Raw genomic sequence first — 12,531 nt, 5'->3', positions numbered from 1 at the left:
AATCTTTAACTGTTTGGTCACAGAGTCTTTAATGGGGTCCTTGCCTTCTTCAGTGCACAGGATGGATGCTGCTAACTCAGATATTCTACATTATACTATCTTTTCCCTGTGCAAGGTTAGCTCTGAATTCACAAAAACACAATTACTGTCCTTCCTCTTTGATCATTGCTATGATATTCAACTGCTCTTAAATTACTTATTTGCAAAGTATGCAGACTGCAATTATCTCATTTGGCAGGAGATAGAAAAAAAGAGACAAAACACGATGTGGCCATTACCTCTAGACAGACAACCTGAAATATACAGGACTATTCTCCCAAGCACTTTGTGTAACACAGCACAGACACTCAATATATCTCCCTAGGTTTTGGGTAAAGCTTTAGAAAACATCCATTTCCATCCTTCGTACACCAGCAATGTCTCAAGCATTTTTCTTTTTCACATTATAATATAATTGAAATATTTTGCACGAAAAAACTCAAGTCAACCAAACTGATCAGCTTTTCTTTCTCTCTGAATGGTTTGAATTTCTTTAATTTAAAACTCTTTTAAAGGAACTATGGATGAAACATCTTGAAATTGAAAAATTTCTGTCAAGCTGTCATTCTAACTAATTTAGGAGAATGTTTTCAGTTTCCTACCAAACAAGAGGAATTCCTACCAGCTTCACCTAGGAAAATAAATTCTATGTATGGGGTGTTTTGTAAGACCAAAATAATGGGCTACCACACTCAAAAGAAAATCTATTCTGTTTTGTTGTTCTCTCTCAATTATAAAGCTATCCACAACATTATTTTCATATGAGTCACCAGTAAGCATCAGGTGTATTTAAATAATAAAAAAAATCCTTTCATAAATTTGTCTTGGTTAAATATTACTTCTAACTTCAAAATGACTGCTAACAACATAAACAAACAAAAAATCCCAAATCAGAACCCTAAACAGTAAAAACCAACTACTCTTCAAAGGAGAAAAAAGGTAACTCTGTACACTTTTCCTCCCTTTTTAAGGGTGGACAGCAAGAGATGCATTATTCCCTTAAGATGAGCACAACAGCTAAAAGCAGTTGCTGCCAAGAGAATCTGCTGATCTTTTCTTTCTAGAACTTAGTCACAATAAGACTAAAAGACTTCCCTATTTTCTGGTATCTCCTTTAAGTCATTGGGTCTTTTTACTGTTATCAACTTCATCCTTTACTATATCTTTTTCTGTATTTACTTCTTGGATTTTACTTTCTTACCCACCTCTCTCTGCAATTTCTCCTGAGCTACCTCCTCCCCTTTTCAGCCAATCTGATTTCCTGCTGCATACTGAGATTGTCTTTTGATGCAGGCTCACCCAACTAAAGTAGTGTTGACTGAGAAATCATCAGCATATGTGAACTCTTACAATTACTGACCACCACACATCACCAAATGATTCATTAGTACCTCACTTGGGCACAGCATCTACTCAGCCCTAATTGCCAAGAAAATGCCAGCCTGTTGTCATATGTAATAAAATAAAAGAGAAATATGTAATGTATTCCCAAAAGTCTCCCATACAAAATTAAACAAATAAATATAAGTCTAATTAAAATGTGAGATGAGTAGAAACCATTACTGGCTACAGGCTTGGTTCACATTCAAATAATGCATTTAAAGCTTATAAAAAGGAAACTAAATGAGATAAATAAAACCAACTGAGTAATAAGTAAAGCTTCACAGAGAAAGGCACAGCTGAGGCATTATCTTCTGCTAGTTATCACTAAACACTATTAGCACATCTGCAGTTTAAACAAACATCTTTTCTTTTAGTGCTTTTAGAATACTGAAAGCCATATTCTCACAAGGTCAGAAGAGTGAGCAAGGGCTCCACTCCATCTTCCATATGACCTAACCACAACCAAAAGAATAAGCCAGTCTGGGACCCAGGAAAACACTCACACCAGTTAGAATCAAAGAAAATATCCCTAACTCTCCCAGACAACAATCACAATCTCTTCACTATGAGTTTAGTTACACCACACAATGCCACATGTCTACCAAGCCTCAGGACTTTACAGACCTCATGAAACCTGGAAATAGGTCAGGTTAGCTGGCTGTTCACATCTTTCTCATTGACAACTTCACTTACTGTATTAAACCCACAGTTTAATGGGAGATGAGGCTGCTCAGGTTCAACATTAGGCTAAGTAAGGCCAGTAAGTGTGCTTCTATTTCTCACTCCATATACAAATGGCTAGAAAGGACATCAAGTTTGATTACCCTCCTCTTTGTACACTATCTTAGTTCTATCAGAGATTTTTGAAAACCGACCCTGCAGCACACAGAGAGAAGGAAACATTTCATAGCATGCGACCAACAGAGAGCAGAAATGCAAATAAATAAAATGCTGACCTCAGTGAAAAAAAAGTTAGGACAAAATTCAGGCTCCAGTAACTGAACCACATGTTCCAAAACTACTCAGAGATACTACTCAGATGATTAATGACAGCATAATTGCAAGAGTTCTTCCCACATTTGCAAACAACCTAAAGCAACTTCTAATTCATACTACTATTTAAGCTTCAGTTACTGAAGGAAAAACCAAGAGTGCATGCAGTAACTACAGAAAATTATCTTTAGACTTATAACCTGGTTCTAATTTATGCAGCAACTATAAAAAAGCCTCCATTTATTTCACATACTAATACAGTTTTGTTTAAAGAAAAATTCTACACCATTTTAAAACATTCCAAAGCAACCATCAGACCTACAGCATTAATCAGAACAAGGTTATGCAAGACTTCTGAACAAATTCATGTTACTAATTTCAGAATGTTACTAATGTCTGCTTATTACTACATACACTTATCCAAAGATGCAAGAATGAAGAAAATCCCTCATCATCCGAGACATTTGTTTTCCCTAATTCCAAAATCAGTCAGAAATTTTTCTCTCCAGCTACAGTCTTAAAACTATGAAGAAAATTGTCCTATAACTATAAAGCCCTAAGGTATTAAATAAACTGTCTGAAATGCATTAAAACTTACCTTCAAGAGTATAAATGTGTTCTTCAAGATCCTCATACCTTAGTTTCTCTGGTTTGTGGGTATCACTGAGATCTTGTTTATCTGTTTGTTGACTCTGAAATCTAAAAAAATAAGGAAGAATATAAATAAATTAATAAATATAAATGCTGAGCTTTTAAGCAAATAGCAATCTAAAATTCACTCACATGCTAAGCAACAGACTAAACCAAACCTAAAATCTATGAAACTTTCTAACTCAAATTTAGAGTATTTAAATCCAGTTCTCTAACTTTTACCAAAAGTCCACTCCATTCCCCCTCAGCCTTTCCCCAAGGTCTTGATGTGACATAAAATTATTACATTAAAATGAAATAAAAGGAGTAAGAAAAAACATCAAAAAGAAGAAATACAATGAATTGTGACAGTCAAGTGAAATTAAGAAATTTGCCTTTTTAAGCTCTGTGTTACAGTTTAATTCCCATTTTGATGTCATCTTAATATATGTGTTTGAAGTGTATTAGGATTAGATGTCTGGCAAAAGAGAGATGCAGAGGTGAAAATCTGTGTTCTTTCAAAATGGGGTTAGTGCCCTCATTCTAAATCCCCGTTTATCTCATCAGAAAGATAATGTGAAAGAACAATGTCTCCCACGTGACCCAGCTACTAAACTGACCAGAACCAGAACAGCAAAAGGAGTGCAGGTCACTAATGAAATTCAGCATCAGCACTTCATAAAGGAGCTTACTTCACACCAGCTGGTGCTCTTCATCACAGCCTGTTTGTGCTTACAATTTCTATGAATACAGATCTTCCATGGGGCAAAAGTGGAAAACAAACAATACAAAACATATCCCCAACAATGAGATTTATTCATAAACAAAAAATGAATCTGGGCACAGACAAATAAATCTGCACTGCCAGAAGGATAGTTCAGTGATGTCAGTGGGGAAAAATACCCTCCAAATTAAATAGGACAGAGTAAATGAAATCTCAAGTTTTTGAAAATCTATTTCATGTTTTGAGTTTTTTCTTCAAAGAAATGGTTAAGTGCTAAATAATTCTTAAGGATGCAAGGATTCAAGGACACACGTCACTTTCTTCAGTACTGTCTCCTGCAACACTGCTAGAAAGAGAGAACCCACTGCCTCAGTAACCCTCAATTGCTTTCTTCAGGCTTAAACAAATAAACAAACAAAAAATTCGGTAATAATCTGTCAAATCACTCCAGTCTTCCTGTCTGTGTTTATTGTTCTCCTTCATATAACCCATACCTTGGAGCATAAATAAAAAAGGAGTTCCTGTAGTTGTTCTTTGCCACTGACTGAGGTCTGACTTCTAACAGTTTGTCGTGCATGTTACAGCATCATATTCGCTTTTCTTTCCTTTCCAAAGAAGTTCCCATTGCCACTTAAAATCTACAGGTCATAAACTAATCCCACAATACACATCAGTGATGTGGCATTTGCCTAATAATAAGAGTAAATAACTGGAAAAGCCCACACATGCATTTCTCAAATATTTCATGTAACACAAAACAGTCCCAAGCACATTAAATTAGAAAATACACAACAAAAGAATGGGGTTTTTTTAAGAAAGTCTTGGGAAAGCAGCAAGTTCAAGACAATTATTGGGACCTTATACCCTTGCTTTGTCATAAGAAACTCAAGAAAGCAACAACAAATTATAGCTGCCTTCCCAGACCCAGATCTATCCTCTGCAACACAACTTGCTCATATGTTCACTCTTCAAGCAGGATGGAATCTACAAAATCCTTCAAAGAATTACAGTCCCTCACAGGATTAAAGCATTTTCCCCTATCAACTTAACATGCAGGTTAACATTCAACCTTCACTTTTTAAGGCCTGTCAGAGAAGTACAAGAAATCTGAGACATACCACAGAAAATATGAATGGGTAGGGAAAGGAGACACAGCCAAGGGAATACTTAAAGGAAACTGACCTCACAGTCCCTAAATATCCCAACAGCTCATTTTGAAGACAAAAAACATAAAGGCTCTCCCAAAATTCTAACCAGACAGGAGACCCTCTCTGCATTAAATGTATGTTGAGGCCTTGATAACAACAAAATAAGAAAGAAACAACAAAATAAGAAAGAAAAAAATAACAAATGCCAGCTAGAGCTGACCCAGCACAGGCTGTACTTCTTCTGCCATCAAATCAGGAATGATGGCTGGCAGGTTAAGGACAATTCAGTTGTCTCTTTTATGAAAAAAAAGATTAAAAGTTAAATCCTAGAGTGGATTCTGAAGACGCATATCCAGGAATCTTAGTTTTGGAGAGTGGAGGCAACAGTGGCCATTAAGAACAGAACTCCAGACATGGAAATAGGAGATAAAGAGACCAGTCATTTTAATGCAGCCTAATTTTGTCAAGTTATTAATTTACCTTAAAAAGATCTTACAGAAAAGGAGACTAAACAATCCTACTTTGAAAACAGGCACGTGAACAAGCTCTTCAGAGAGAGAAAAGAAGTAATAAATTTCGCATTACAGCTTGTTAATGAATGAAGTGAGAATGTACAATTGCCTTGATTTAAATTCTCAAACAGGAAGCAGAAATTTAAATGCTTCAATTAGCAAAAGCTCATCAGTCAGGTCACAGATGTGAAAATAGAGACACAATAGAGACATGGCTTTGCTCAGAGCAAACCAAAGTGTTTGGCTTTTTAATAACTAGGTTCCACTTGAGGCATGATATTTAAAATGGAAATCTTCATTTATCTTTAGAAAAGTTTTCACTTATAAAATCAATGGCTTGCTTGATTTGTAAAAGCAGCTATCACCTGAGCAATTAGATAAGTGTTTCTCTAAAAAGCAGGTTAAAAATGTTGCTTTGTAAACAATGTTACCTGATTTTCTGGCCATGACTGGATGGTGAGGAAGGAACAGATTCAGAAGATGAAAGTGAATACGGCTTTGAAATAGGAGAAAGAAACTGGTCAACACTCCGCTGTGAAGAGGTAAGGGATGAGCTCTTGATGTCTGCAGAATAAAAATCCCACAATTCATATTAGTTATTTATCCTACTGTTTCTCTGACAAGGCTGTTTGTACAACACATGCATTACTGGTTCACTGTGCATGGACTTAAGAAGGAAAACAGTCAAATGCATGAGCTAATTTAAAGGAAAAGAAAAAACTGCATAATCCTTCCACTTGCAGATTATGCAGTAAAACAGCTGCTGGATCTGCCAACTGTAAGTATTTTAGAGGAGGACATCTTCCTTTCGTTCTCCAGAGACAGGTGCTGACAACCCAAGCTGCACTTAACCTCACTTAAAAGGAAAAACAAATCTCACATGCATGGTATCTTCTACCTATTTAAATTTACCCTTAGTTGTCAGACTAGTATTTCCAACAGCACCAAAAAGCTCCCAGAAGCTTCCAGAACAACTTACGAGTTTTCTAGCAAAGCCAGCGATGGTGCTTCAGCCATCTCTAGCAGAAAAGAATAATATCTATACACCGGTATAAATGCACTCCTCAGAAGACTCATGAAAGCAAAGTGGCATCTCAGTGGGGAAGCAGTCTCAGTGGGAGCTGACATATCCCACTAAAAGCACAGGTAGCACCGAAGCTAACCTTAGTATCCCATCACCCAGCCTGGTTTCCTCCACTCCATTTCTGTAACTCCTGGGTCAGCTAATGCACTCCTTTGTTTTTCAATTCTTACCCCTCTCCAGACCCAGCCAGTTTTGTGCATTAAGCAAAGAACAGATCCAATGGAAAAAAAGAGATCTGCCATCCTATAACTAGCTACTGAAAAGTACAAAGACAGGAAGGATTGTTCAGGTGATGCACACAACTATAGTTTTAACATTTCCTAACTTTTCAACAAAACCCTAGTATTATGAAAGATTTTATCTGTGTGCAGTGCTAAACAAATAGTCTGTGGGTACTTTATACAGAAGCTGACAGAGAGAACATGAAAGATTGCTTTGGAAGTTCAAGTCTTAAAGATGTCTTTGGCAACAGAGTATGATGCTCTACATGCAGAAACACAGGGACAGCCACAATAAATCAGTGTTTCTAACCTGTTTCTAACAGTGCCCATTACCAAATAAAACTAAACTAAAACTGAGAAAGGAGAATACTTACATCTTACTTCTGGCAACATCCACCCCAATCTTTCTCCAATCAATACTCCTGACAGAGAAGTTTTATTCCTGCATCTATACTTGTTCCCACAGTTCCACAACTTACTCATGGTATGAAAAAGTATTTAATTTTAATTCCTTTCAATGTCACGGGATTCTGGGGTCTGTGAAACAGTAATCAACTGATCCCTTTTTAACTTTTTCACATTGCCCGTTGTTTTCCAGATTTCCCACAGCATATCTCAGCTTTCTTTCTTCCAAACTAAGCTGCCCTTGTATTTAACCTTCCTTCATGGAGAAGCTGATCATTATCTTTTTCTTTGTTACAGTCTCTTTTTTTCATCCTATTAAATCCACTTCGAGCCAGGGTAAAAAAAATTGCATCACTCAAGAAGCAGATGGACTGCAGATTTAAAACAATAGACTTTTAAAAATTTTATTTGTTTTTTGCTTGCTTTTCTGAGTACTGTTCTTAAAAAAAAAAACCAGACTAATTAATTATTAAAAACTGTAATATTAATAGCAAATTAAAACTTTTCAAACACTAAATCCTTCCTCCTTACAATTGCTCAGGAGTATTTTATAAAGATGTCTCAACAAAAAGAACAAACAAAAGGAAATCTGGACCTTTCAGACTGGAAAGCTCAATTTAAGAGAAGCCAAAGACATCTTCTGCCACACACTATTAACTACAACAGTTAAATAAAAGGTTCGAAATATAGGAGGGTTAAGAAACTAGCACTGACGTTGTAAAGTAGTTATACTTAATAGCAAGTTTCATATGAAACTCTGTATATCTTAAGGTTACACCTGTAGGGATTTATGTGGTGTAGTGTTCTCTTGGAAGCTCTGTAGAGCTTTCCTCACATACTTCTCCAGTCCTTGTTTCCAGGAAGAAGCAATACTCCAAGCAGCTGGTACATTCTGTCTCCTGCAAATTCACATCTCCTGATTCCTCCTGCATCTTAGCAAGTAACAAGTGAACGACTAACACTGCTAAATCTTTCTGTTCCCAGAGCACAAGAGGAACAGTAAGTAAAGCCCATTACTGCACCCCATTATCAATTGTGACTTACCATCTGAAATTTTCTTGTTACTGAGGTCTCTCTTTGGTTTGGAAATGGGAGTAGAAGAAAGGCGCCTAGGAGATGCTCCTCTGTGTGGCGATGTTACGGGAGTTTTAAAGATATCGGCCTGCTCAGTTCTTTTGATGTGTTCCTCACCTCTTGGACTGCTCAGAGGGGAATGTGGGGAGCTGGGATTATCCTCTAGCAGTTCCTGCTGGGTAGCCAAAGGGTGTCTACTAAGAGGACCCTGCAGAATTAAAGGAGGCTGCATCTTCCTCGGTGTTCTGCTTGCAGCCGCATTCAGCATGACTCTGTGTTGGTAACTCCTGTAGGCTTCATCCAAGTACTCAGCCTCCTTTTCCAGCTCCTTGACCCTGGCGCGGGCCTGCGCGATGCACTCCAGGTCCGAGTCCGGGGAATCGCTGCGAGGCTGCAGCTGCCGGCGGCTGCCAGGCCCCGGCACAGCGCCGAGCGGCACCAGGCTCCTGGGGAACGCGCCATCCACGTAAATGTCGTGGGGCACCATCCTGTCACCGAGGAAATCCAGCACGGAGCGGTCGACGAGCGACGGCTTTGGGTTCCGATACACCTCGTTCTCCAGAGCTAAATGGTGGCAAGAGAAAGAGAGTGACGCTAAAGAGAGACACCTACAGCAAAGCAAAACCAGTAAAACACGGCATTTAAATTCCAACTGCATTAAAATTATTCTACCATGGAATTGGCTTACATTTTGAGAATTTAATGGTTTAATGAAATTGATTTAAATGTATTTTCAATGCAGCTCCAGAGCTGCAAATTACCACTGCTATTTTAAAAACATATCATTCTTCCGTGTAAAACCACCGTTAAGTATGTGCTCTACAATGTTATTTTTTAAATTACGTTTAAGTAAATAAATAAACATGAAAACATTACCATTTTGGACAGGTTATATCTATTCATGCTGGTGAAGCCTAAAGAACACAGAGCATGCCACAAGTCTCAACAGTTTCCTTTATTTAAATAAAAAAATAATTTTGGAGAAAACTGACACAGCACATAGAAAATGTTTTGTTATTTTTTTATTTTTTCATTAAAAGTACTCTAAAATTGTCAGTTAAATTGAATGTTTTGGGGCAGCCTGCTTCCTTGCACTTGCATGCTTCAACAAGTCCAAAAGACCAATCTATAGGGTTGTATCTTTCAGCAAATTTACCACCTTGTTTTTAATCTACATAAACGGTTCTTCAATGACTTCATTAACTCTGATGTAAAATAAAAGTTCCTACAGTACTTTAAGTAATTTAATTAAAATATGTATTTGCTATTTTCATATAATAAATTCCCAATTCCAAATGGTACCGATACGTGTACCATAAATGTACGTATCAGTCTAGTGAATAGCATAAACCATAAAATATTGCATATACTGAACTATGAGGCAAAGCATGTTGTATGTAATGTATAATCATTGCAGAATTGAATTCCATATTTTTACATTACATATATATACCAACCCTTTTATTTATAATACTTGATATTAGCAATTTGACAGACGGGCATCTTTAAAAGTACATTTCTTCAGCAGACTGAATTGCTTTATGTAAATGCCCCTGTTTCTAATGCCCATATGAGATAAGCTAAGCATAAGTTAGGCAAAAGTTATTAGACTTGACTAAATCTGTGTAAGAGTCAGACTTAAGTTTCTGAGGTACAAAATAAAATTTCAAATTGATTATTTTTGTTATAAACATTCAAGAATCAAAACACATTAAAACACAAGTTTCCTGCTGGAAAATGTTGTTGATGTTACCAGCAAACATTAATGCCCTTATATTGAGGAAAAACAGACAATAAAAATATGCAAATGCTCAGGAAGGAATATCTTCCTTCCTCCTACATGTTTGTTTTATGAAAGAAGGTTGCAATGAGTCTCCTTTTTAAAATGGGTTTTAAATAGATTTTGATTTTAAACTTTAAAATCTACTCCCTGGTGATGTGTTAGTTTTACACAACTGCAGTTTTTTTAAGCCTCTGGAACTTCTTACACTTTTTCATCATAAATGACTGCTCTGGTGTAAGATACAAACCTGCCTGTGTTTGTTTCACTTGCAGTTTCAGTTCTTCAACCTGCATATTTAACTTCCTGACAGTAGCTTCAGAGTCTAACAGCTGGGCCTTTAACTGGGCACAACGCTCAATCTATAGGAAATTAAGAGAACAACAAAAACCAGTGTAATTCAAACAATAAGAATAATCTCAACTGGCTGAATACTGGTTTCTAAATATTTTTCAGGTCCAGTCAGACCATATACACATAGTATCCTATTGAAACTTGGCACTGACAATTTGGTGACTCAGTAAGACTTAGTTATGTTGGGTTGGTTTTATTTTTTGGTAGTTTTTTGGTGTGGTGATGTTTTGTTTTCATTAGAGTTGTTTACATAAAAATAAGCACAGTACAAACAATCCTTGTAACTGCACGCCAAATGACCTGCACAGGCAGATGGGTAATTGTGAAAGAGATGACAGGAAGATAAGATTAAAATCATTTAGAAATAATAATTTACCTCACTTTGTAGCTGTTTTTCCAACATCTGCTTATGACTTTCAAATTCATCCAGAACCAGCTTCTTAGAATGCTCCACTCTCCTCAGCTCCACTTGGCAGGCCAAGTATTCTGCCGAGGGCTGGGACAGCTCTACCCCAAAAGGCAAACACCAGACATTCAGAAAAAGAGTAACAAGTGTGCACTTTTCTACATGTTACCCCATGAACATGTACAGCTAATTTGATTTTAGGAACAAGACTTTGTCTGAATAAAGTACTTGGGGGTATTTTTCTTCTTCCTTTTACAAGGACCAAAATCTTCGTTGGTGTAATCCTTTAAGACCTAGACTCAGACTGTCCTACACTGGAAGAAAAATACATATCCTCACTTGTAACTGCACACACATCTCTACTCTCCTGTAATCTGAAATGCACATTAAAAATACTTTGTATTTATTACCGTAGTCAGGTAAACAAATAATAATGCAATGTACTTTTGCCATTATTAACCATACTAATGCTATGGTTCGAAATATTGCACTGCTTTTTTCAGAGGGTGAAAGGGATATCCTGATATCTTTCCATATTACAGCTACTATTTAATTCAGGATTTCTCCCATATAGGCATATAAAAGAAAATAAACTTATGTCAAGAACTGCTCAATTATACACAAACACTAGCTTGGGCTTCATGCAAACTACCAGCAAACATAATACAAAGAAAGCATTTTAATGAAAATTTACTTCTAAACAAATACTTGTAGAGAAACATAAAGAAGAAAATAACTAAATCATTCACACTGACTGTCTCGAAGATGCTGGTTCTCACTCCGAGTTTCATCCAACTGTTGCCTAAGTAGTTTATTCTGCACTTGGAGCTCCAATTTTTCCTCCTTCAGCAAAGGGTAGTCTGATACCTCTTTCAGTTTTTCTGTCAACAACTGATTCTGTTTATTTACCAACAGAACCTGGGCCTTCACTGACTCCAGATCCAGCTGCAGATAAAGAACAGTTAGAAGCTTATGAATCGCTTTACTTCTTAACAATTATTTTTATTTCACATTTTCTTTTTTATTTCTAACATACCTCAACTGCACCCATTAGAACACAGGCTTCTTTAAATTCATAGTTACAATTACCTCAAGCTCTTTGGTGCGTGATACAGCTTGCTTGAGTTCCTCCTTTTTTGAATTAACAGCAACGGCTTCTTCTTGCAAAAGCATAGCTTTCTCTGCAGGGAGGATTACAAATGCTGAATTAAAATTAGTAGAGTAATACACTAAAAAACTGTATCAGCAGAAAACAGTTCTAAGCTGCTAAGCCCAAAATTCAATCTAAGACATAAAAATGACTGAATGTCATACACACGCCTTCAAAATTAAGTAAATCATGTTGTATATACAAACGTATACATATGCATATACACATTTTGAATTAAGTAAATCAAATTCATATGCCTGTGATACATCATTTTTTACACGTCCCTAACATAAAAGTCTAACCCTATTATCTGTTCCGACTCTCTTCCACAAGCTCCAATTAAACATCTTGTGCACAATAAATGTAGAAACTGGCAACTGTGCCAGGCTACAGCACCAGAGCTCAGTTAAAGCCTGAATGAGCCAGCAGGACTTCCGAGGGAAACAGGACACTGAAACACCAGGAATGCTTTGCAGCCTCTGCACAAAGCAGCAGTTCATGATTCCCAGTGCATTTTGAACAGCAATGAGCTTCTGAACTGTCACCTATTCTGATGGCTCTGATGATGTCCCTCATACCACTGAACACTAGGACTGGTCAGTAACAGTCGTGGTTTGGCATATGACAG

General features: G+C 36.9%; 1 protein-coding gene across 4 annotated transcripts in view; it reads right to left on the bottom strand.

The window, feature by feature from the left end:
* The window catches only part of OFD1 (OFD1 centriole and centriolar satellite protein), a 29,500-nt gene that overhangs the window by 4,321 nt on the left and 12,648 nt on the right, over positions 1-12,531 (bottom strand). For all 4 annotated transcript variants that reach the window (XM_014875814.2, XM_088160204.1, XM_088160202.1 and 1 more), the window contains exons 12-18: positions 11,843-11,934; positions 11,509-11,698; positions 10,724-10,854; positions 10,244-10,355; positions 8,184-8,777; positions 5,861-5,993; positions 3,014-3,114 (exon numbers count right to left, since the gene is read on the bottom strand). In XM_014875814.2, coding sequence (XP_014731300.2) covers positions 3,014-3,114; positions 5,861-5,993; positions 8,184-8,777; positions 10,244-10,355; positions 10,724-10,854; positions 11,509-11,698; positions 11,843-11,934 — 1,353 coding nt within the window. The remainder of the gene's footprint in view (positions 1-3,013; positions 3,115-5,860; positions 5,994-8,183; positions 8,778-10,243; positions 10,356-10,723; positions 10,855-11,508; positions 11,699-11,842; positions 11,935-12,531) is intronic.

Source organism: Sturnus vulgaris, chromosome 2 (genome assembly GCF_052056855.1).
Source record: "Sturnus vulgaris isolate bStuVul1 chromosome 2, bStuVul1.hap1, whole genome shotgun sequence".
In the NCBI taxonomy this organism is placed as follows: domain Eukaryota; kingdom Metazoa; phylum Chordata; class Aves; order Passeriformes; family Sturnidae; genus Sturnus; species Sturnus vulgaris.
The sequence above is the reverse complement of the archived record's forward strand: the minus strand, read 5'-3'. Positions and strand labels throughout refer to the sequence as shown.